The sequence below is a fragment of the Sciurus carolinensis genome, chromosome 9 (assembly GCF_902686445.1).
Source record: "Sciurus carolinensis chromosome 9, mSciCar1.2, whole genome shotgun sequence".
Lineage (NCBI taxonomy): Eukaryota > Metazoa > Chordata > Mammalia > Rodentia > Sciuridae > Sciurus > Sciurus carolinensis.
This window is the reverse complement of record NC_062221.1, coordinates 26,016,166-26,039,350: the sequence shown is the minus strand read 5'-3', so window position 1 is coordinate 26,039,350 and position 23,185 is coordinate 26,016,166. Positions and strand designations below refer to the sequence as shown.

Genomic DNA, 23,185 nt, shown 5'->3' with positions numbered 1-23,185 from the left:
GTCACTGGGAAAACTGATGGATATGTGCTGCATGCCCCATAACAGACGAGCAGCGTTAAGGGCTTTCCAGTCCCTTGGGCCTTGGATGTGTCCAAATCAGCGTCCCCTCATTCGTGGGACAGGCCACCGACCTGAGCCTGCCCAGCCTCTGACTCACCCCACTGGTGACCACATAGCTGGAATTCTACACCACCAACTCTCCCCTCCTCCCTTGGTGATTTCTGGGAAATACCTCCTTAAGTCAAACCTAAGGCTGACAGAGGGTTGCTAAAGCAGGCCACAGATCTGAGACTGCCCTGGGAGGTGCACACAGTGTTCCTGATATCAGGCTTGGTGGCAGCCACTTCTTCCAGTTTCCTGCTCCTCTTCGGTGAGTGTCCTGTGGCCCTCCCCATAACCATCTGCAGGGTAGGCAGGACAGGGTGAGTAGAACTGGCCCCTGATCCTTAGCTACTCAAAGCCACTGATCTAGACTTTGGCACCTCAGAACTCTTTAAGTATGTTAGGAACAGGCTTCTGCATCACTGGGACCCAAACTCTGGAGAGAGATTTGACTCCAGGAGTTCTGTCCTTCCGCCAGCTGCTGCTGCCTACTTTCTGCCACAGCTCAGTGACTCAGCCCAGCAGCCATGCCAGGTTCAGCTTGCTGACAAGGAAGGAGTGTTCTGAACAGGGAGGAGCCCAGAAGTGGGAGGTGGAGATTCTCCTTTCACTTTCCCTACCACCTCAGGACATACTGAAGAACAAGAGAGAGAGAAGGAAACCAACCTGTTCCTTGGCCAGAGTGAGTAGACTGGACAGGTCCTGACCTTGCTCTTCTGACTGGAGGGAGGGGCATATTTGAGGTACCGAGAGCTGGTTTGGGTCCCAGGCTAGAAATGTAGGTAGTGGGGGAGTAGTAGGAGACCCCCAAAGGCAAGCTCATGGTAAGCCAGTTTGTGCTATGAGGTTGGGTGGGGTACAGAGACCATGGAGGTCTAAAGACCCCCTGTGCCCCAGGACAACCATGGCTCCAAAACGAAAGGCTGTGGTGCAGACAGAGGGTCCCAAGAAGAAGGGACGACAGGGGGCAGGAGAAGAGGACAACTTCCGCTCCACGGCCGAGGCCCTCAAGGCTGCACCCATAGAGAAGCGTGTAATCCGTGTGGACCCTGCTTGTCCGCTCAGCAGCAATGCCAGGATCCAGGTGAGCTACAGTCCTCGTCAGCTGAAGCCTGCTCCCTTCTAAATGCAGTTATACCCCTCCCTCTTGGGAGCTGAACTCTGCTCAGGTAGCTCAAGGCCCAAGTAAGTTCCACAGCAAAGTCACATCTTCCCAAGACCACAGAGGTCAAGGCTGTATCCCTTTAGGTCAAGAGAGGTCATGTCTACCCATCAGACCCCCAGTAGGCTTCCCCCCACCACACTCCAAAGGAAGAGCTCTGACTCCTTCAATGTCCCCAGGGCTCACCCACGTCCCCTCAAATCAGCCCTCAGGGCAGAACCACACCCCCCTTGAATTCTGCTACCTGGGGCAGAGCTATGTCCTTCCAGAAGCCCCCATCCCCATGCCAGGGCTTAGCCATATGTTTTCAAAGAGCATCCCTCAATGTAGAACCAGGGTTCCTCAGCTCCAGGACAAGGCTGCCTCTGGTACCCCAAAGAATCAGACTCCTGTCCTCACCAGACTTCTCTTGGTGTTCAACCAGGCACCCCATCCAGCTCCAATCAGCACCCCCCCTCCCCTCCACTTGCCTCTGCTCAGGTACATGAAGACTATGACTGCACCCTGAACCAGACCAACATCGGAAGCAACAACAACAAGTTCTACATCATCCAGCTGCTGGAAGAGTGCGGCAACTTTGTCTGCTGGAACCGCTGGGGCCGTGTGGTAAGTGCCCCTTCTGCCCCACCTCTTCCTGCTCAACACACGCTCCCCAGGCCCCCCAAAAGGCCACAGCTGCTGACTGTCCCCCTTCACCTCCGACTGTCCCCCTTCACCTCCAACTGTCCAGGGCCCGGCTCAAAATAGAGGTGGGCAAACATTTATGGTGGACACACCCCTGAAGGCTATCACTTGTAGGGAGAGGTTGGCCAGTCAAAGATCAACCACTTCACCTGCCTAGAAGATGCCAAAAAGGACTTTGAGAAAAAATTTCGGGACAAGACTAAGAACAACTGGGCAGAGCGAGACCACTTTGTGGCCCACCCTGGCAAATACACACTTATTGAAGTACAGGGAGAGGCCGAGACTCTGGAAGCCGTGGTAAAGGTAAAGAGACTAAGGAGGATGGGTGGGCTCTGGGCAGAGGAAGGGGACTGGTTGGAGAGACCCAGCTGTTGGGGCTTTGCCACTTCTCAACTCTGTAACCTCAGGCACCATCCTCCCCCTCTGGCCTCTGTCTGGCCAGTCTCTGTCTAATGCCACACCCTGCTCCAAGGGCAGGTGCCCTGCCCAACTGCTTCTGCCTACATGAGTCCTCTCTCATCAGGTGGATGGAGGCCCACAAAGTATTGTGACCAAGCGGGTGCAGCCCTGCTCCCTGGACCCCGCAACCCAGAAGCTCATCACCAACATCTTCAGCAAGGAGATGTTTAAGAATGCTATGGCCCTCATGAACCTAGGTGAGGGTGAGGGACCAGGCACAGTGGCAGAGCCCCCACATGGCAGAGCTGCCAGGCTGAGTCCCCTCATTCTCCCATCCCCACAGATGTGAAGAAGATGCCCCTGGGAAAGCTGAGCAAACAGCAGATTGCACGGGGTTTTGAGGCCTTGGAGGCACTGGAGGTGGCCCTGAAAGCCCCTGCAGCTGGTGCCCAAAACCTGGAGGAGCTGTCCTCCCACTTCTACACTGTCATCCCACACAACTTTGGCCGCAGCCGGCCCCCACCCATCAACTCCCCTGAGCTTCTTCAGGCTAAGAAAGACATGCTGCTGGTAAGGGTTGGCAAGTGGGCAGGCACAAGTGGGGACACCAGACAGACAGACTGGACAAGGGATGTGGGGGTCAGAGGGTCAAGAAAGCCCAGAGGGATGGATTGCAGTGGACAAGCTGAGGGACAGGGGAAGGGAAGGCCAAACAGATGGGGGGTAGTGATGGACAGGTGGACAACAGGTGGGGTGGCTCTGGGAACAGACATGTGGAAGAAGAGGGGGAGACCGGAAGTCCAGTGGGCAGACAAGCTGCCAGTGCCCATCATCTTAGGTGCTGGCAGACATCGAGCTGGCCCAGACCCTGCAGGCAACCCCTGGGGAGGAAGAGAGAGTGGAAGAGGTGCCACACCCACTGGACCGAGACTACCAGCTCCTCAAGTGTGAACTTCAGCTGCTGGACTCTGGGGCACATGAGTACAAGGTGGGCTGGGTCCCACAGAGCACCATCCTGTCCCTTGGCCCAGCTACTCTCAAGTTGCCCATAGGCGTCCTGGCCTTCAACCTTCTCTCCCTGTGTTCTTAGGGCCCAAGGAAAGCTCTGGGACTAGAGGGATCAGAGGGGATGGTCCATTAGTCTCCCAACCTTGGCCCCCAGCTTCTGTTCTCCCACAGGTAATACAAACCTACTTAGAACAGACTGCTAGCAAACACAGGTACCCTACTCTGCAAAACATTTGGAAAGTGAGCCGAGAAGGGGAGGTAAGAGACTCTTCCAGCCCTTCCCCCATCACCCCCTGTCCCTTAGATAACTTTGGCTTATCTGCCCCTTGATGAGCTGGCTAAGCAGCTCTGACCAGTTTCTGCCAGGCTGAGTGTGAGTGACCAGAGGGGACCTATGCCTTGGTCATACCATCCAAACAACAGAAGAGGCACCTAAACCCTTGCATGGCCGGCCTCTCCTATTTCCCACCCCTCCCCCACCCAGGGAGCTAGATTCCAGGCCCACTCCAAGCTGGGTAATCGGAGGCTACTGTGGCATGGCACCAACGTGGCTGTGGTGGCTGCTATCCTCACCAGTGGGCTCCGCATCATGCCACATTCCAGTGGTCGTGTTGGCAAGGGCATCTACTTCGCCTCAGAGAACAGCAAATCAGTTTTCTATGGTGAGGCACCACTCTGAGTCAAGTCCTGGGTGGGTATGGAGGTGCCAAAGTGAATTGGGCCCAGTCTTTAGCCACTGGAAACTCATGGTGGACCTGAGAGAGGAATCCTTAAAGGGTTACTAACCATAGTGCTCAGTGGGGCATCCTGGGACTTGGTGAGCCTCAGAGGAGGCTCTTGGTGGTCAGAGACAACCTCCTGGAGGAGGTGAAATCACCAACCAAATGAGTGCACCAACCAGACCTGCAAGGGTGAAAGAGGAACCTTCAAGGCAAGGGGATAACGTGGAAGCTGGGAGGCTGTAGGAAGCCAAGACTTCCAGGCACATTCTGATGCTGAAACTCAAAGCAATGCCTGGTGGCACCAAGGGCTGGAGACCCAGGACCTTCTCCAGAGAGCACTGGAAAGCCCCGTTGGACATGTACATAGCGGGATTTCAGTGACTGTGGAGGTGGCAGAGGCTGGAGGCTGCAGGAAGTCTGGGCTTTCACTCAGGCCAGATGTGATGGGTACCCTGCCCAGGACTATGGAGATGGAGGGGACAGAATCCAGGAGAGGGCTTTGTGGGTGATGGGATGAGTAGTATATGGGAGAGGGTCAAAAGTACCTCCGGTGACTTCTGAGTTTGGGACCAGGGGTGTCCTCACTGCAGTGACCTCCCAGCCTGGCTTCTCAGACTAGGTTGACTGTATCACTGGAGGCCACTACCACTCACCCATCCCAGAGAAAAAGATGCAGGGATGCAGCCCCAGGACAGATGGGGCTGAAAACCAAGAGTTCTCTAGAAGGGTAGAGAAGCCTAAGAAAGAGTGGCTGTAAGCCTCAGGAAAGTTAGCATGAGGAGTCCCAGGGTGGAGGCTGAAGAATTCCAGTAGCAATATCAGCAAAGCAGACCACAGAAGAAGACTTCCCCTGGGTTTGGTCACTGGGAGGCCTTTACTGACTTGGTGAAGAAAGAGATGGCAGAGACTAGCGGCAGGGGACAAGGAGTGAGGGGGCAGGTGAGGTAGGAAGGAGCAGGGACAAAAAAGTCAGGAGATATAACATTGTCACGTCAGCAGAAAGCCCCCTAACCTGGAGTCAGGGGTCTGAGCTATCCCCCACTGAGCCTCCCTATGTCCCACAGTTACTCCTATGCACTGTGGGTCCCACCAAGTGGGCTACATGTTCCTGGGCGAGGTGGCCCTGGGTAGAGAGTACCACATCACCATCGATCATCCCAACTTGACGTGTCCACCCGATGGCTTCGACAGTGTCATCGCCCGAGGCCGCACAGAGCCTGGTGAGCCCTGGGAAAATAGAGAGGCCTGAGGATAAGGGTGGGGCTGAGATGGGGGACTAGGACATTTTTAGGGAGGAGGTGAGCAGAGAAAGAACTGTGGAGAGGGACAAAAAGATGCAGCCTCCTTCACTGGAGTCATTAACTTTGTCATCCAACAATGTCCACTGATGAAACAGATCCTCCTCAGCATCTGAGAGGGCTTTAAAAAGTGGTGTCAGTAACTGAGCATTGAAGTATGAGTTTCCCAGAGAGAAATGGGGGAGGATATGCCAAGAAGGTTCAGCCTGTACAGGGGCTTGGAGGTGGGTAAGGTAGGAATGAGCAGAGTTTTTCCCTGTGGCAGAAGTGGGGAGCGTAGGGAACAGGACAAACTGCTAAAACCAGGGGCCAGTGACCCCCTGAGTCACTCATGAACCTTTCCGTGCCTTGCAGATCCAATCCAGGACACTGAGCTGGAGCTGGATGGCCACCGAGTGGCAGTGCCCCAGGGCCCACCCCTGCAATGCCCAGAGTTCAGCAGCTCCCATTTCTGGCAGAGCGAGTACCTTATCTACCAGGAGAGCCAGTGTCGCCTACGCTACCTGCTGGAGGTTCACCTCTGAGCTGCCTGCCCTATCCGCCAGGTCCTGCTAGGGGCTGGACCATGATCTTCAATCTTGGTACTTGCATGTCACCCCTTCCCCAACCCCCAAGAATGCAATTCATGCCCAGCCCATTGGTGTGAGCCTGTAGTCCTGGCTACTCAGGAGGCTGAAGCAGCAGGATAGCTTTAGTCCAGCGGTTCAAGGCCAGCCTGGGCAACATAGTGAGAACTGCACCCCCCCCCCCAAAAAAAATACAGTATAGTCATGTGCCCAATAACAATGCTCTGGTCAACCATGAACTACATATACTGTAATGGGCCCATAAGATTATATTGCCTAATGACATGGTAGCCATCTTAATTTATATAAGCACACACATAATATTCACACAATGACAAAAATCACCTAATGATATGTTTCTGAGTACAAATCTCATGATTAAGCAACAGATGACTGTACATTGTCAGTACTTATATAATAGATTTTATAGTCCATCTCGATCTGATTCCGCCTTTGTGAATTTGTACCCTTTGACCCACATCTTCCCAACCTTACTTCCCTCCAGCTCTTGACTTCTCTGAGTTCAATATTTTTAGATTCCATATGTAAGTTAGATTATGTGGTATTTGTCTTTCTGTGCCTGGTTTATCTCAGTTTCGTGTCCTCCAAGTTCATTCATGTTGTTGCAAATGACAGGATTTCCTTCTTTTTTTAAGGCTGAATAATATCACATTATATCTATTATCACATTTTCTTTACTCATTCATCTGTTGATGGACACTTTGACTATTGTGAATAGTACTGCAGTAAACATGAGCATGCAGACATCTCTTCAACATACTGATTCATTTCCTTTGGAGTAGCAAGAATGCCCACTATTTCAGTCACCCTTTCTTGTCAGGCCCTCCTGTGTCCCAGAAAGTGAGCCCCTTTCCTCCAATCCCTGCCAGCCCTGGGATGGCTGTGACCCAAGTCTTGCCTCCAAAGGTGATGGGAAAGGAGGGGGTTGGGGGTGAACTCATTAGTGGGACCCAGATGCAGCAGCCCACTGAAGACTAGAGGGACACAGACTGAGAGTGGGCCAGATTCCACACACACCAGGGCTGTCCACACTAGCCCAGATGGTACATCTGATAGGTTGTGTTCACCACAGAATGCTAAAATTCTGATGTTCACAGGCAGGCTTATTAAACATGAACCTTTGGCCTCTGCTTATCTGTGCCACAGCTTTCTAGGCCTGGGCCTCCTTTCTTTCCGTGGTGACCCAGCCCATGGCAGCTCTAGCCCCACTCCAAGGAGTAGGCACTCACTGATATGGGTCATACACTTATCCCTGCCCACTCAGGGCTCTCACTGAAACACCCTGTCTCCTCTCATCATGGAGTTGCCAAAGAGGACCCTCTCCACTTACTAGAATTATTTATCTTTTGGGGACCCACCTGGTGATTCTGTCCTTTACCCTAGACATTATCAGGTGAATCAAGCATTCATGTCTTACCATCAAATGTCCCAGTGTGTCTCCTGTCTGGATATTACAAACAAGTTAAGCATCTGTTGGAAGGTAACAGCCCTGCAATCATGAAAGTGATGCCACTTATCACCCCAGGTGACCCTACCCAGAGGCAGGAGATACAGGTGCTGGAGAGCAGGTCAGGACCCAGTCTAGGGTCATTGCTTGCATTTAACTCTGGTGTCTCTTTGGTCTCCTTTAATCCAGAGTTGTTCCTCAATCCTGTTTTTCTTTCATAACTTTGACATTATTGACAATCTCAAAGAGAACAGGCCAGGTGTTTCATATAATATCTCTTAATTTGGGTTTGTCTGGTGTTTTGTCCTTAATAGATTCAGGTATTGCATGGGCAGGAAACTACATAAATCATGTGCCTGGGCAGGAAACTACATAAATCATGTGCCTTCTGAGATTTATCAGGAGGGCCATGTCCCTTCCTTGGAGATGTTAATTAAATTTAATCACTTCATTGAGGTATATGTACCAAGTTTCTCCTCTGTAAAACTACCATTTCTCCCCTTTGTAATTAGCTAGTCATCTTTGGGGAAATGTTGTGTATAAATACCCATTCTTCCTCAACTGTCACCCACAAACTTCAGCATCCATCAATAATATTTACTTGAAGGCAATCACCTGACTCAATTTTTACTAAGATGATTACAAATAGTAGTTATTGAACTCCATTGTTCATTTTTATTTTTCCTTTTTCTTTTTAAATTTTGGCAGTACTAGGAATTGAACCTACTTGCACTCTACCACTGAGCTACTTCCCCATCCTCCTCCCCCTTTTTTTGGTACCAGGTATTGAACCCACATCCCCAGTCCTTTATTATAATTTATTTAAAGACAAGGTCTTGCTAAATTACTTAGTGTCTTGCTAAATTGCTGAGGCTGGCTTTGAACTCTGATCCTCCTGCCTCAGCCTCCTGAGCTCCTGGGATTACAGGCATGCACCACTGTACCGGGCCCCCATCCCTTTAAAAAAATATTTTTTATCTTGAAAAGTGTCTCACTAAACTGAGTGTGGTGGCACATGCCTGTAATCCCAGCAGCTCAGGTGGCTGAGGGAAGAGGATTGCAAGTTCAAAGCCAACCTCAGCAACTTAGGGAGGCCCTAAGCAACTCAAGGAGATCCTGTCTCAAAATCTAAAAAAAAATATAAAAAGGGCTGGGGATGTGGCTCAGTGGTTCAGCACTCCTGGGTTCAACCCCTGGGAAGGAAGGAAGAGAGGGAGGGAAGGAGGGAGGGAAAGAAGAAAAGGAAGGGAGGGAGGGAGGGAAGGAAGGAAGGAGGGAGGGGAGGGAGGGAGGGAGGGAGGAGGAGGGAAAGGGGAAGGAAAAGGAGAAGGAAGAAAGAAAGAAAAGGATATCACTAAGTTGCCCAGGCTGGCCTCAAACTTTCCATCCTCCTTCTTGGTCTTCCGAGAAACTAGAATTACTAGTGGTTACCATGCCTGGCTCTTTCTTTTCTTATTATTAATATAGATTTGTGGATTCTTTATTCAATGGATTTTAATCCATTACTATCATTATTTATTTTGATTTTCAAATTGTCCAGATTTGGCTGGCCAGAAAGTCCCTTGTGTATCCCTCTTATTTTTTGACCACCTCCTTACTTTCTGGCATCACAAGATGTTCCAGGTTCATCTTGTACAAATCTGGAATCAGCCATTTCTCCAAGGAGACTTGGCTTTCTGAAGCAGGCAGTGGTGTTTAGAGTCCAAGACCTGGAAAGTAGATGTGCTTCTTGATACTGGGGTGTCATTGTTTTTAAATCCTTTTAGCAAAGATGGCTCAGAACTTAGAAGTATGTATCTGTTAACAAATAATAAGCACAACTATCTATATCTATTTTTCCAATTCCAATCAAGTACCAGAGTTCGGGCTGAGGAGACAGCTCAGTTGGTAGAGTGCTTGCCTTGCAAGCACAAGGCCCTGGTTTTGATCCCCAGCACCGCAAAAAAAAAAAAAAAAAAAAAAAAAAAAAAGTACCAGAGTCCTACATTCTTCCCCAATTTCATATTCCTCCCATCTCAAACAGTAAGAACCTGGGTTTCCATCAATATCAATATATTTGCTCATTTGCCCTATCCCACACAAAAGGTAGTTTCAGGATTTCTGTCCCCTTACCATTGTGAAAACTAAGTAGAGCTCAAGATTTACTTAAAATCATTCAAAACAACCAGCAGTTGCCTGTCAAGGCCTCCTCTCATTTATTCCATTCAATGTCGTGGAGCAACTATTCTATACCAAGATACTATTACCTGAGCACCTACTATGTACTATGCCCTGGGATTTTTCCAACCTGCTTTTTGAAAGAACTAGCCCTTCCTGTGGCTGAGCATACTTAAGGGTCTTCCTGCTCCAGCTTTTTTGACTGGTACCTCAGTTTCTTTCAGCACACAGATCAACTGATCTGATTACCCCCACTTTCCACCCCTGGGAAAGGCAGACCAAAGTCTGGCTCCCTCCAAAGCCACACACCTGCTGCCCCGCCCCCCTCCATACCCCTCCAAGAGACACCCCCGGGGCGCTTCCACTGCATAGCCTCCAGCCTCCAGCTGGCAGCTGCTAGGACCCAGGGGGCTGGCGCCAGGCCCTGCCCCTCCCTTGCCAGCTCTGTGTGTCTCCAAAGTGCAACATCAGAGTGACAGCCAGTACCATCTCCGACAAAGGCTGAGTTGCTGGAGCTGGGCAGGGGGAGAGAGTCCGCAGATTTAGCCTTGCACCCCTCCATGAGGCCGGCCAAGCCACCAAGAGGATGGCAGCCTGGGCGTTGAAGCCACCTCCTCAGTGTCCTATGAAGTGAGGGGCCAGAGGAGCAAGGAAGGGACAAGTGATGGGAATCCTGGAGCTAGAGGCTCGATTTTGCTCTCCGCATACCAACACAGGTGAAGCCTGAGCGCTCAAATGGCCAACACCACAGGGCTGAACGCCACAGAAATCGCAGGTTCGGTGGGTTTGATCCTGGCGGTTCTCGTGGAGGTGGGGGCACTGCTGGGCAACGGTGCGCTGCTGGTCGTGGTGCTGCGCACTCCAGGACTACTAGACGCGCTCTACCTGGTGCACCTGTGCGTCGTGGACCTGCTGGCGGCCGCCTCCATCATGCCGCTAGGCCTGCTGGCTGCACCACCGCCCGGGCTGGGCCGCGTGCGCCTGGGCCCTGAGCCGTGCCGCGCTGCGCGCTTCCTCTCCGCGGCGCTGCTGCCTGCCTGCACGCTCGGTGTGGCCGCGCTCGGCCTAGCGCGCTACCGCCTCATAGTGCATCCGTTGCGGCCAGGAGCGTGGCCGCCGCCAGGGCTTGTCCTCACCGCCGTGTGGGCGATAGCCGGGCTCCTGGGTGCGCTCTCCCTCCTCGGGCCGCCGCCCGCACCACCCCCTGCCCCGGCTCGCTGCTCGGTCCTGGTCGGTGGCCTTGGGCCCTTCCGGCCGCTCTGGGCACTGCTGGCCTTCGCGTTGCCCGCGCTCCTGCTGCTTGGCGCCTACGGCAGCATCTTCCTTGTGGCACGCCGCGCCGCCCAGCGGCCCCCGAGGCCCGCGCGTGGGTCTCGGCTACGCTCTGACTCTCTGGACAGCCGCCTCTCCTTCTTGCCACCCCTCCGGTCTCGCCTGCCCGGGGGCAAGGCAGCCCTAGCCCCAGCCCTGGCAGTGGGCCAATTTGCAGCCTGCTGGCTGCCTTATGGTTGCGCGTGCCTGGCGCCCGCGGCGCAAGCCGCAGAGGCTGAGGCGGCTGTCACCTGGGTAGCCTACTCAGCCTTCGCGGCTCACCCCTTTCTGTATGGCCTGCTACAGCGTCCCATTCGCTTGACGCTTGGTCGCCTCACCCGCCGCGCATTGCCCCGGTCCCCTCGAGCCTGCACCCTGCGGGCCTGGCAACTGCGGGCACTCCTGCAGCGCCTCCAGGGACCCCCGGAGGGCCCTGCCCTAGGCCCTTCTGAGGCACCAGATCCTGCCCGGGAATTGGCAGGAGGACAGAGCCCAAGCATGCCAGAGGCCACCTGACAACTCTCCTGAGTTGTAGAAAGGAGAATAGGATTAGAGGGGGCCCAACCAGCCCCCTGCACTGGTTGAAGCAGGTGCCTTGCTTGGTCTTTCAGCTCTGGAACACGAAGAGAATGATTGTCTGCAGTTTGGCAAGGCCCAGAGGCTTCTCTGGAATCCTGGGTTGGGGCCCAACATTGCCTGGCCTTGTGCCCAATCCTACCCTCCCTAAGACTTCAGTTTTCCCATTTGTGCTCTCTACCATTTCTAAGGTCCCTACCACAGTAGGCTGTGAAACTCATGGATGATCCCCAGGTCCAGGGAGCAGAGAGTGGGCAGGGTCACAAAGAAGAGAACCCTAAGGGCTCACAGCTAAAGTGATGGACCAAGCAGGGCAGAGGGTAGGCAAACACCCACAGCAGGAGAAACCAGTAGAGAAACTCAGGACTGCCTTGACATGTGCAGCAGGAAGTCTGGACACAGTCACTGAAACTCTTCTATCTGCTTCTAAAATGCCCAGAGAACAACTGGACCAATTTGGTGCTCAAAGCAAGAGGCTGGACAACATGACCCACACCAAAGAGTCTTGGAACCCTGGAACTGGCATGTGAAAGGGGCTGTGGGTCAGCTGGGGCTGGTGGATTCACAGATGGGAGGTCCTCTGGGGCTTCAACTACACCCATTTTCTGGAGGTTTTTCTACCCCAACACCAGTATTTCACAGCTTTCTGGTCGCTGAGAATATTTATTCAAAAACAGGGATTGAAAAAACTGTACAGAGTGTCTGCTGCTGAGAACTGGGCCCCTGACCCCAGGCCACTCCCCCAGCTACCCGGCAGAGCCGTCTCTTTGGGTTGCCCCCTGACAAGCCCAACCAGTCCATTCCAGTCAAAAGGAGATCAGTGGAAGCAGCAGGAATCTGCAGGGAGGTGGAGAGAAACATGGCCCCAGCCACCCCTCAGCCCTCCTCCCTGATTCCCACAGTGGGGCAGTAGGCCAGGAAACCCTAAGGGTGGAGAGTACACGAGTGACCTCCCCCCACCACCGCGGTAGGGCACTAGGGAGGCCCCTGGCTGCTCCCTGCATCCAAGCACAGAGCTGAAGGGGTACTGCCCCCTGACCTGGGGCTGTCATAGCTCCCAGAACTCTGGGCCAGAAACTGCCCCCTCTCCAAGAGGAGGAACTCCAAAGACCGGGGCGGGGTAGGGGGTGCATCCATGCGTCTGGCATTAGCGGTGTTTGGGACCCCAGGGTGGAGTCTCCATGGGCAGGTAGGATATGGAGGCAAGCCCCTGCCTGTGGTCCTGCCTGCCCCCGCCTGTGCCTCAGCCAGCCTCAGTAGGGGGAGAATTTCTGCCGCTCAGCTTTCTTGCTCCCATTGGCCGCTGCCATCTTGGCAGTGTAGGCCGCCAAGCCCGGGGGTGGCCCTGGGGAAGCAGGTGGTAGAGCCAAGAAGGGCACAGGCTTGAGACCGATGAAGTTGGAGAGGGAGATGGCATAGGGTGTGCCCAGCAGGCCTGGGGGAGCTGTGGGCAGGGCCGTCAGGGGCGGCGAGAAGGGGGCGGGCAGGTCTGCGGGGGCTGAGCCGGGTGTCCCCCCAGAGGTAGACTTGGCCGTCTCTAGACTGGAAAGAGGGATATAGAGGGAAGATGAAGGGAAAGTGGGAGTGAGACAGGAGCAATGAGAGCAAATATATGGCATGAGATTAGCCAAAGGACAGGAGAGAAGAGACACGGGTTGGATGTGTTTGGGAGGAAGATGGGCAAGGTGGAAGGTGAGGAGGGGAGAAAGGACAAGCAGATATAATATGGGGAGAGAGCAGAAATGGGATGACCAAAGACCCAGGGAAAAGAGCAGTGGAGAAAGAGGACATGAGCGATGGATACAGAGGGAAAAGACATGGCAACATGGGACTTAGGTAGAACACCATGAGGAAAGGGAAAAGTGTTAGGGGAGGCAGAGGATCAGTTCAAAAAGAAAGGGGGTCAGCTCTCCCCTCCCCACCTATGACTCCCCCCATTGCCCACCCCATGCTCACCAGGCAGTGATGAGGTACTGAGCCAAGGCGATAGAGACTGGTGAGCCAGTGATGGTCACATGCCGCTCACCAGCACCCTCCGCTTGGTTCCCTATCTTGATGTGTGCCCCTGACATCTGCCGGATCTCACTGATCTTGCTGCCCTGACGCCCGATCACACAGCCAATCAGCTAAGGAAAAGGTAGAATTTAACCCTGGGCAAAGGTTAGATTCCCAGATCCTTTACCCATCCTCCAGCCACGCCATCCCCTGCTCACATCATTGGGAACCAAGAACTCCTGCGAGCTGGTCTGTGTGCCAGGATCCAGTCCTGAGGTGGAGAAGGGAGACTGAGTGTGGTTCTAGGTCTCTTCAGACCCCCCTTTCCATTCCAGAGGGCTGCCTAGCCTCCTGGGATCTGCCCCTGCCTCCTTCTGCAGGAGCTGCTTACCTGGCACCACACTGGGTGAGGCAAAAGGGACTGCATGGCCCGAAAGCTGCTGGAGCTTGGTGACCTGTGCCAAAAAAGAGGAGTCAGAGGTTAGAGGGGGCTTGATTCAGGAAGGGGTGCTTGGGCTGTAGGTCACTCACCTCAGCAGGGGTCACAGCTCCATACTGACCCTGGACAGAAAAGCCCTGAGGAGACAAAATAGGTTAACAGGTGGTTACTGTGACAAGTCAGGCCAGTTGGGCTGGACCACTCCTTCCCCTCTCCTCAGATACCCGACTCCCTTTTCCACCCCGTCCTCCAACTTGATCCCCTTCTCCAGTAATTCTTCCCCTCCCTCCAGCTGTTCCCCTTACCTGGTTGGCAGAGAGAAGGACAGTACCTAGAGAGAGGCTTGGATGATAGGGGATAGTGGCTCCTTTGGGTGGGGACTGGAAGGCACAAATGGGAGACTCTGTCAGGATCCTGTCAGGCCCCACTTATTTCCCCAAATGCCCAAAGGCCTCAAGGCCCTCCCCAAGACCCCCAGGTAAATGCTACCCTACAATCTGGAGCTCAAATTCCATCCCTGAACCCCTGCCCTGTCCCATCTGGTGTCACAGGCATAGGCTTTGGGATGCCTGACAAAGAATGCCCAGGGACCCTCTCCTGCCCCCTCTCCCTGCCCAAAGGCAGCACCTCCAGGATAACAGCGCAGATCTGGCGCACGCACAGAATGATGGCATCAGGCACCCCAGACACAGTGACAGCACGCTCTGTGGAATTGGGGAGTAGATCACCAGCCACTTGCACCTGGGCACCTGTAGTCTGCAAGTAGAAAACAGGGGCTACGTCTTGTCGACTCCAATAGCTCAAAGAAAGGCAGCCTAGCCTCAGAGCTCCCCAGAGGGTATGAAGGCATAAGCCGGCTCCCCTCTCACTACTAGAGGGTGAGGACTCCCTCTAGGTGGCATCCCTCTCCCCTTACCTCTCGGATCTCCTTGATCTTGGTGCCAGCCTTCCCAATTAGTGAGCCACACTGACTGGCAGGGATGACAAGGCGCAGGGTCACTGGAGGCCTGGAGACACTGCCACCATTTGCAGGAGCAGCACAAAGGTCCTGGAGCAGGAAGATGGTGGGTTGGGCACACATGCTCCCACTACTCCTCCAACCCTCATCACTCCCTGTTCTGCTGAGGCATAAGGAGGTAACCTTCCCTAGTCCTCCTCCAAGGGAACACTGCCCTGGGCTTGACCTCCCCTCCCATTCATCACTACTATCTTGAGTAGGAGTCAAGTTTCTCTCAGGGAACCACCCTTGGACTCCCACCCAGCCATCCACAGACCTCATCCAGCTTAAAAGCAATCATGGAGACTGCATGGAAGACAGCTGCCGTAGACCCAGTGATGGTGGTGATGCGCTCAGGGCAGGAGCCCTCAGAGATGGTGATCCGGGCACTGCTCTGCGGGTACAGGACAAATGCTGGGCAGCAGGGCACCTTCCCCATTCTGGTGCCAGGAATCTTTCTGCCTGTCCAACTCACAGACCCCAGCCAAGGGGTCACTCTCAGGCACACACTGGTCATACCAGATGGAGTAGTTCAGGGAGAAGGTGGAACAGGGGTCTCCCCTCCCTTCCACATCAGGTACCCTGTTACTCCCCTAAACTCCATCCTCACCTGTTCCCGGATTCGCTTTACAGTTTCGCCCTTCTGTGGAAGACAAAGCAAGATAATTGCTCTTAGCCAGAGTGGTCATGACCTCCTACCCTGGAATGAGGCCTCAGGTTGAAAGGGACATAAAGAGCAGATCTAGGCACCTACCTTCCCAATTATGCTGCCCACCTCCTGCAAACAAGATAAGAATACAGTTAGCTGGGAGCAGTGGTGCATGCCTGTAATCCCAGCAGCTCAGGAGGCTGAGGCAGGAAGATTATGAGTTCACAGCCAGCCTCAGCAACTTAGCAAGGCCCTAAGCAACTTAGCAAGCCCCTGCCTCTAAATAAAGGTATGGGGACGTGGCTCAGTGGTTGAATGCCCCTGGGTTCAATCGCCAGTACCAATAAATAAATAAATAAATAAATAAATAAATAAATAAATAAATAAAAAGAGTTAGATGGACACCAATGTCCTAAGGATGACTCCTCCGCTCCCTAGGCAGGAGATCCACAGAAGACAAGATTCCTGAGATCAAACTTGGCTTGGCCCACCTTGCCCTGCCTTGCCTCCGCAGTCCCAAGCCATGGCAGCCCCCATGCTCACCTTCCCATGCATCAGCATCCGCAGTGTGAGGGTGATGCTAAGCTCTGGCTCCTCCTCCAGCCCCGCATCTGAGCTGCTCATCCTGTCAGGCGGGGCTGGGGCCACAGCAGCCAGGGGGTGCGTCCACGCTGTGGCCTGACTAGCTCTGGCAGGGGCAATGGAGAAGGCGTCAGAGAGGAGTCCAGTTCACCCTGCTCCTACCCTTACACAGGTACCCCAGAGCCAGACTAGTCCCAGAAAGGGGAGACAGAATGAACCTTGATTTTTATATGTCCCCTGGCTAGGTATGGTGGCACCTGGCTATAATCTCAGTGACCTGAAAGACAGAGGCAGGAAGATAACAAGTTCAAGGTCAGCCTCAGCAACTTGGTGAGCCCCTAAGTTACTTAATGAGACCCTGTCTCAAGCTAAAATAAATTAATAAATAAATTAATTAATTAATAATAATTATTTTTAAAATGTTTAAATAGTTTAAAGAGCTAAGGGTGTAGCTCAGTGGTAGGGCACCCCTGGGTTCAATCCCCAGTAACAAAAAAAATAAATAAATATCCCTCTGACCAGTGTGCTTTTGTGGGTCTCACTAGGTAATTGGTCATTTAACCCTTCTGGGTCTCAACTTCCCCATCTTCAAAAGGGATACCAATTTTTATCCTCAAGTTATGAGAATTAAAATGAGATAAGTGCATTCATAGGTGTCTGTCTCTCTCATATATTAGAGGAAGGAGGGCAGGGGATGTAACTCAGTGACAGAGTGCTTGACTAGCATGCATGAGGCTCTGGGTTCCATCCCCAGCACCACAAAAAAGAAAAAGAGGAATTAACTAGGAGACTTATAAGAATGCAGAAAAGAGCCTCCTCCCTGACCTCTTGAAAGAGAGGATCTCTGTGAATGGGCCCTTGAAGGTGGGATTAAGGTTGAAAGTTTAACTGCAAATAAAAGGAACAGAACTGGGCACCTACCTTCCCAATTATACTGCCCACCTCCTGCAAACAAGACAAGAATGGAGTCAGATGGACACCAATGGCCCAACTATGGCTCCTCCCTGCACCCAGGCAGAATGAGCCCAGTGCATGCTGGCTTGTATGTGCACCAGCAACTGGAGAGTAAGCTGGTATAGACAGTGGAGGTCCTGAAGGGAGGGTGGCGGGAAGGTAGTGCCCTTCTTCCCCCTGTCTGGCAAAGGTCACCTCTACCTTCTAGAGGTCACTAGAGTTGAGGCTCTATGCAGATAGCTCTGGGTAAGATGCACTCAGCACTCAACCAGGGCAGAGATTGGTCAGCAGTCTGCACAACCCTGTTTCCAGTCCCTTTCCTATGTGTGGAGAATGGCCCTGGGCACAGGAGGCAAGAAGCATCCAGGCTGGCCACATTCCCTGCCTTGAACAATTTCTGCTGTATCAGAAACAAGTCACTTGGGTTCTGGGTCTCGATTTCCTCACTTATAAAACAGATGGTATGTTTCCTTGGGCCTGTAATTGGTTAGAAAGGTATTTGGTGGGCTGCAAGAATGTCAAGACCATAAACTGATGGAGTCTGAGATTAGCTACTAGGATTAGCTCAGCCACCAACCCTCCCCACCCGACCCCTTTTCATGCCCCAATTTAATCCTGAACCTTAATCCTGCTTAGAAATCCTTCTTCAGAGGCTATCTCCCTCCAAGGTTCAGCTTTGATGAGGAGCTCACTGAGGGACCAGAACACATGAAAGACAGGGAGTGGGATCAACTGATGCCAAGTCTGGGCCTAGACTAAGCCCTCCAGCTACAAATTCCTTCTGCCTGGAAGGCTCTGGGGACAAAGGTTGAGTATACTGAACTTGAAGCACCTGGGAGGCCTCTAAATGTCTTTCTCCTCAGTCCCCTGTCCCATTCTAACATAAGGGTCAAGGGCACAGAACTCTGTCCAAGGCCCTCTTCTGAAATCCCCTTATGCTAGTACAGCCTAGGTGTGAAGTGGGAAGTGGGGCTCCCAGCCTGGTTTTTCTCAGGAAACCTGACCAAGCTGTGGTATGGCATGCAGTATCCTTTTCCTCATCTATACAAAATGAGGATGACAGCCCTGTTCCCCAGGTCACTTCTCTAGGTACCTGCTCCTCCTTCCATTTGAGTTCTGCCACAGGCTCACCAGAGGGTGGAGATCAGCAGTAGATGCAGGGACTGTGCTCTCCGGGCATCCTGGCCAACCTCATGCTGGCTGCCCTTGCTAGACATTCCCCTGGCTGTTTGCACTTCCCCCATCAAAGCACTCATGATGACGTGCTTGGTTTCTGTCTCCCTGGACAGCCAAGCCTGGGAGCCCCTTAGAGCAGGAGCCAAGACTGCCACCTTCTGCTTGTGTTCCCAGGGGCTCAGTTCAGAGCTGGGTCAGAGAAGGTGCTCAAACATACTGGTGATCTGAGATGAATTCACTGCAAAGAAGGGGAACCTGATACCTGAAGAGTCTTAACCTGCCCAAGGTCAGAGAGAGAAGGGGAATGAAGGGAGTAACAGGGTCCTGCCTGCTAGCATGGGGATGAGTCAGACCCCATGTGTGTCCCCTATCAGGCTGCTCTTGTCTAGGTCTGCTAGTTCTTTTTCTGGAGGTCGGGCTCTTCAGGGTGGGATGCAGACTGGTTGTCTCAGACATGCCTGCCTGGCTAGTGGAGAGTGGACAATGGCTAGTGGCTAGTGGGTCTTGTTTGGAGAGGACTGACAGTTTGTAAAAGAAACAGTCCTGAACTCCACAATTTGGGGGTGGGGCATAGGGATCCCTTTGGAACGGTAATCAGTGGGAGACCTGACACTGTTCCCATACCATCTCCTCAATCACCTCCTGTAGCCCCAGGAAAAACAGGGCAAGAGGGCTGGAACCTGGCCTGAACTGGAGCTTCTGCCATGAAAAAGACACCTGGGTCTGAAGCAGAAACCCACTACCCAGAATTCAACCCGAGACTTTGGCCCAGCCTTCCTCTGATCTGGACCTCAGTTTACCCACCTATACTATGTTTGGGGAATGGGATGGGGCAACTTACTGGCTTCTTTGTGCCCCTTCTGTTCTGAGAGACCCTCAAGGTCTTTCCTGTTTTTCAGGGTGAACAAGGGATCCTGAACTATGCCTCGCAAATTATTTTCCTATGGCCCTATGAATAAGTAGCCCCGTTAAGCTTTACTGGTTCCCCTGTCCTCCCTAGGACTCTAGCAAGTTACTTGCTGCTCCAGTCTGGTGGGCCTTGGGTCTCTGCTGGGCCACCCACGTGGCAGCCACACATCATGCCACACTGACCTCTAGCTCACCTCCGAGGGTGCCCAGCCCCCTCTGGTCAGCAGGGCTCCCTGGCAGAACATAACAAGCTCAGACCAGGCCTCTGACCTCAGGCGTTCCCTCCTGTTCCCCAGGTCCCTTCCCCAAACCCGGTGCCCACTCCTTCGGTCCCTGGCTTCCTGCCACTCAGGCTAGAAGGGGTGGGGGGTGACAGCTGTGTAAGCGATGGTGGCTGCCCCCTTCCTGCCCCTCCCCCCCAGCTGTCTCTCTCCCATGACAGCTGCCCAATCAAAGGGCTGGGGGCTTAGCCAGCTCCCCCCACATGCAGGGATCAAGTGTCCACCCTGGCTTTGTTCTGAAGCAAGAACAATCCGGGGGAGGGGAGGGCTCCTGGGGCCAAGAGACTCAAGTAGGCTGGCCCACCCCTTGGGGATTCCCTAGGCTCTGCTGGTCAGAGTGTCTGGACCAGCTAGAGCCTGTGGACCCACCTGGATGAGAGAGAGGGGGATCCAGGGTCAGTTTTATTCCCCCACCTCTCATCCCTCAATACCTCCCTCAGCACTCCCAGCTCTCAACCTAGCAGCTTCCTTCTCCTATTCCAAAAGCAGTCATGCTGGCCACACCCAGTGATGCTAGGGAATAGCTCAGAGCATCAGGCAAGGCAGGGTGTGGCAGGAGGTGGACACTGGGCAGGGGGTAAGGGGTCAGGATTGAGGGTTACTGACTCCTCTGCCTGTCGCCTACTTGAGGGATGCTCACCCTTGCTGATTAGCCAGGCATCCACAAAAACTGCCCCTCAGACCATGGGCCCAGACTCAGTCTTTCAGCCTCCCTTTGGAGGTAGGAGGGGACTATAGCAGAACAGCCTGGGGTCTACAAGCTCCAGCCTCTGGTCTCTCGATTTGGGTCTATTTCATAGACAAAGTGCCTGTAAAGAAGGAGGAGTTTGGAAGGGGACCTCTGATAAGCTGGCAGGAACCAGAAATGCTACAGCCTCCTCAGGGCATCATTAGATAGCCCTCAAAGAGTCTTTATAACCAAGAAAAACCAGACTGGGCTCAGGAGAAAGGCCACAGCTCCACTCACTGGTACCCATCCCCTCATGGTCTCACCCAAATTGAAAGATCTCTAGCTTCCATTCTCCATGCTGAAGATTGCATGCTTACTCTGATGCTCAATAACCATCCATGGCCCCCAGAACCCAAGGAATAAAGCCCGATCTCCATGGACAGGTAATCAAGCCCTTCATGGTCCAACCCCTACTAACTCTTCTTGTCTCATTTCCACCCCAACCCCCATACAGGCCAGGCGGCAGAACAGATCTACCACCTCCAGGCCTCTGGGCCTTTGTCCAGGTTGATGATCCCAGTTTGAAATGCCCATCCTCCTCATTTTCTGTCAAAATCCTTCTCAAATGCCACCTCCTCTGTGGAGCCCTCCCCAACCTTCCAAGTCAGATGAGGCACACTCAGGTCTCTGTGCCCCCAAAGACATGGCTGTGACTCAAAGGTACCCAACTGGGCATTTCAGAGTCTGTCCTTCCACTACCCTGAGAGATCCAGGAGGATAAGAAATTTGAGACAGGACCAGGCTTGGAATACAGGCAGAATTGTTAGGGCTCATGGGGCCTGGGATCATTAGGGACCATGAGGCTCACCTAAGTACCCAGGGCTGAAGGACTAGCCACATGGGCAGAGAGCCAGGCCCTACCTGGACAGGATTCTCAGTTCTTTCTCAGTATCCGCAGCCCCTACTCTTGCTGTTTGGGGAGGTCTAGAGGCTCCCTGAGCATGTTGCTGGAGTGAAGAATTTGGACTGAGTTTTGAGAATTCTGGGGAGCCAGAATAGGTCACCCCAAAAGGAAGGGGGCTGTAAGAAGCACTAGAGCATAGGATAGGTTTCACAGAGTTGAGTTGGGTTCAGCCTATCACAAATGGAAAGGCTTCACCAATCAAGAGAGGAACCTGAGATCCAGAGTGTAAGGGAATTGTTTGTAAGACTACATGCCATAACTGACAGACTGGGAGAACCCAGGGCTCCACCTGAGCAGCTCAGTGCTCATTCCTCAAAAGGTTGGTGCCACTGGGCAGTGGTGATGGAGACTGGAGGAGAGAGGCAGTGATGGGAGTAGGGTGAGTGGACAGTGCCTGTCTGGGGACACAGGGTGGGGCAAGTCAGCCTCCCCGCGGCCTGGGCCTGCCAGGGTGTGTGGGCCGCCTGCTCCCAGCCCCCCACCCTGAGCATGCAAGGAGAACAATCCCCTTGTGTTTGGGCAGTCTGAGCCTGCATGCTGATGAAGGCTACAGGGTGGGGGCAGGGATGGGGGTGCCTTGCAAGTTGAGGGGGTTCCAGGACCTGGAGGGGCTAGGAGATATTCAGATGGGAAACAATAGGATCCCAGGTACTGGTCCTGAGGCCATGAGGGTGACCTCAGGGAATAGTGAAAGCTAGATCTCAGCCCCTGGGGAGTGCCTGGGGTCTAAGAGCTCTTTGTGGGGGAAGGGGGGCCCTATGGACACATGTCTTGTTGGTCCAGCAAGAAGGTGACCATCCTGGACTTGTTGAGGACCCAGAGCCCCACATTCTGGGAACAGGGGATGCAACTGGCTTAAGGTGCATCCCCTTGAAGACCACTCCCTTGGTGTTGGGGTGGGGCGGGGCCCTGGGTGCCACAGGTCTCAAGATGGCGGTCCTGGGATAGGGGAGTGAAGAGGCGGGCACCTCCCTCCCCAGGCCAGGAAGGCAAGAAGGCCGGGCTGAACTGAGTAGCAGAGACCCCCACCCCCAAGGACCCCAGGCAAGAAGCTAGGTCAGAACGGAGGAGTTGAATAGGAATAGGGCAGGAGGGACCACTTTGTACCCCCAACTACCATCTGCATACACCCTTGGCCTGGAGGTTTGTGTCTGGTTCCTCTGAGGACTGCAGAGAATGGGAAGGGGTGTGTGCCAGCCAGGAGCTGCAGGAGAATGGCAGATGGGGACAGAACCCCAACCCAGGGCAAGCTCAAAGGACAAAAAGCGCGAAAGGGATGGGGCCTCAAATCTGGTACCTAAGGTCCAGGAAAGCCCTGCCTAGTGCCGGGGGCTCTCCTGGCAGACCAGCGCCCCCCACCTGTGCAGGCCTCAGCCTCAGCCGCATGGGACAGGGAACGTGTTCCTCGCAGTCTCCCAGGACCCCAACCCGTGTACTCGAGCATCAACTCCCCGCCCCCAGCCGAACCCCCAAACTTCGCGGCCCGCCGTGCCCCGCCCGGCCCGCGCCCTACCTCGCTGGGGCTGTCCTGCGGCGGCGGCGGCGGCGGCGCGGCGGCTGGGCCGCTCAGTCCCACATTGTCCCCGGGAGAGGCGGCCGCTCACAACTGCGAGTGACATCAGCTGCGAACAATGAGGGGTTTGACAGGCGCGGAGCCCGGCCGGCCCGGAGCCCGGCTCCGCGCCCCCCCCACCCCCCGGCCCGCCTGGCCCGGCCCCTCCCCGCCCCCTCCCCGGATCCGATTACAGCGCGGCGGGCCCGCCCCAGCCGCCCCAGTGCCGCAGCCGCCCGCCCCGCCCCGCGCGCCGCGGTGCGCCCCGAGCGGCCGCCGCTTCCGGGAGGGCTCGGGCGACCCTTCCCCTGCAGTTCTCAGAGCCCTCGGGAGTGGCGGAGCAGGGGGCTTGAAGCGCGGTGCCTAGCCACCGTCCTCCCCGTGCCGCCCGCACTGCGCCAGGCCCCGGAGCCCCTCAGCTCCCACCCGGCCAGTCCTTCCGGCCCTGCGCCTCCGCGAAGCCCCCTGGATCCCCTATCCCGGCCCCGGCACCAGTCCCTGAGCTGCCGGGGTCCCAGTTCTGGTCCCTCGGAGCTCAAACTTGGACCCTCTGCCCTCCCTGGC

General features: G+C 54.3%; 3 protein-coding genes across 8 annotated transcripts; 2 read left to right on the top strand and 1 right to left on the bottom strand.

Annotated features, from left to right (window-relative positions):
• Positions 1-170: 170 nt before the first annotated feature.
• On the top strand, positions 171-8,053 carry Parp3 (poly(ADP-ribose) polymerase family member 3). 4 transcript variants are annotated; one of them, XM_047565381.1, is made up of 12 exons: positions 171-370; positions 731-784; positions 1,000-1,186; positions 1,745-1,870; positions 2,063-2,251; positions 2,472-2,604; positions 2,691-2,917; positions 3,186-3,335; positions 3,527-3,613; positions 3,840-4,017; positions 5,142-5,297; positions 5,730-8,053. In XM_047565381.1, the coding sequence occupies exons 3-12, from the start codon at positions 1,007-1,009 to the stop codon at positions 5,897-5,899; spliced, it is 1,596 nt and encodes a 531-aa protein (XP_047421337.1). In that variant the 5' UTR covers positions 171-370; positions 731-784; positions 1,000-1,006; the 3' UTR covers positions 5,900-8,053. The 4 variants fall into 4 exon arrangements, with proteins under 4 accessions (XP_047421337.1, XP_047421336.1, XP_047421335.1 ...); XM_047565380.1 differs by having other exon boundaries at positions 607-784; positions 5,730-8,052; XM_047565379.1 differs by having other exon boundaries at positions 581-784; positions 5,730-8,052.
• A 1,894-nt stretch (positions 8,054-9,947) lies between these two features.
• On the top strand, positions 9,948-12,993 carry Gpr62 (G protein-coupled receptor 62). Its single transcript, XM_047563055.1, has one exon. The coding sequence runs from the start codon at positions 10,302-10,304 to the stop codon at positions 11,391-11,393; it is 1,092 nt and encodes a 363-aa protein (XP_047419011.1). The 5' UTR covers positions 9,948-10,301; the 3' UTR covers positions 11,394-12,993.
• On the bottom strand, positions 12,081-22,786 carry Pcbp4 (poly(rC) binding protein 4). 3 transcript variants are annotated; one of them, XM_047563054.1, is made up of 14 exons: positions 22,583-22,786; positions 17,037-17,060; positions 16,077-16,221; positions 15,639-15,662; positions 15,495-15,527; positions 15,162-15,278; positions 14,804-14,935; positions 14,515-14,643; positions 14,193-14,267; positions 13,980-14,024; positions 13,840-13,903; positions 13,667-13,719; positions 13,410-13,579; positions 12,081-12,290 (listed from the first exon to the last, which is right to left on the bottom strand). In XM_047563054.1, coding segments are annotated over exons 3-14 (924 nt in total). In that variant the 5' UTR covers positions 16,158-16,221; positions 17,037-17,060; positions 22,583-22,786; the 3' UTR covers positions 12,081-12,289. The 3 variants fall into 3 exon arrangements, with proteins under 3 accessions (XP_047419010.1, XP_047419008.1, XP_047419009.1); XM_047563052.1 differs by having other exon boundaries at positions 12,081-12,995; positions 22,583-22,785; XM_047563053.1 differs by lacking the exons at positions 17,037-17,060; positions 22,583-22,786 and having other exon boundaries at positions 12,081-12,995; positions 15,162-15,273; positions 16,077-16,160.
• Between the last annotated feature and the right edge of the window lie 399 nt (positions 22,787-23,185).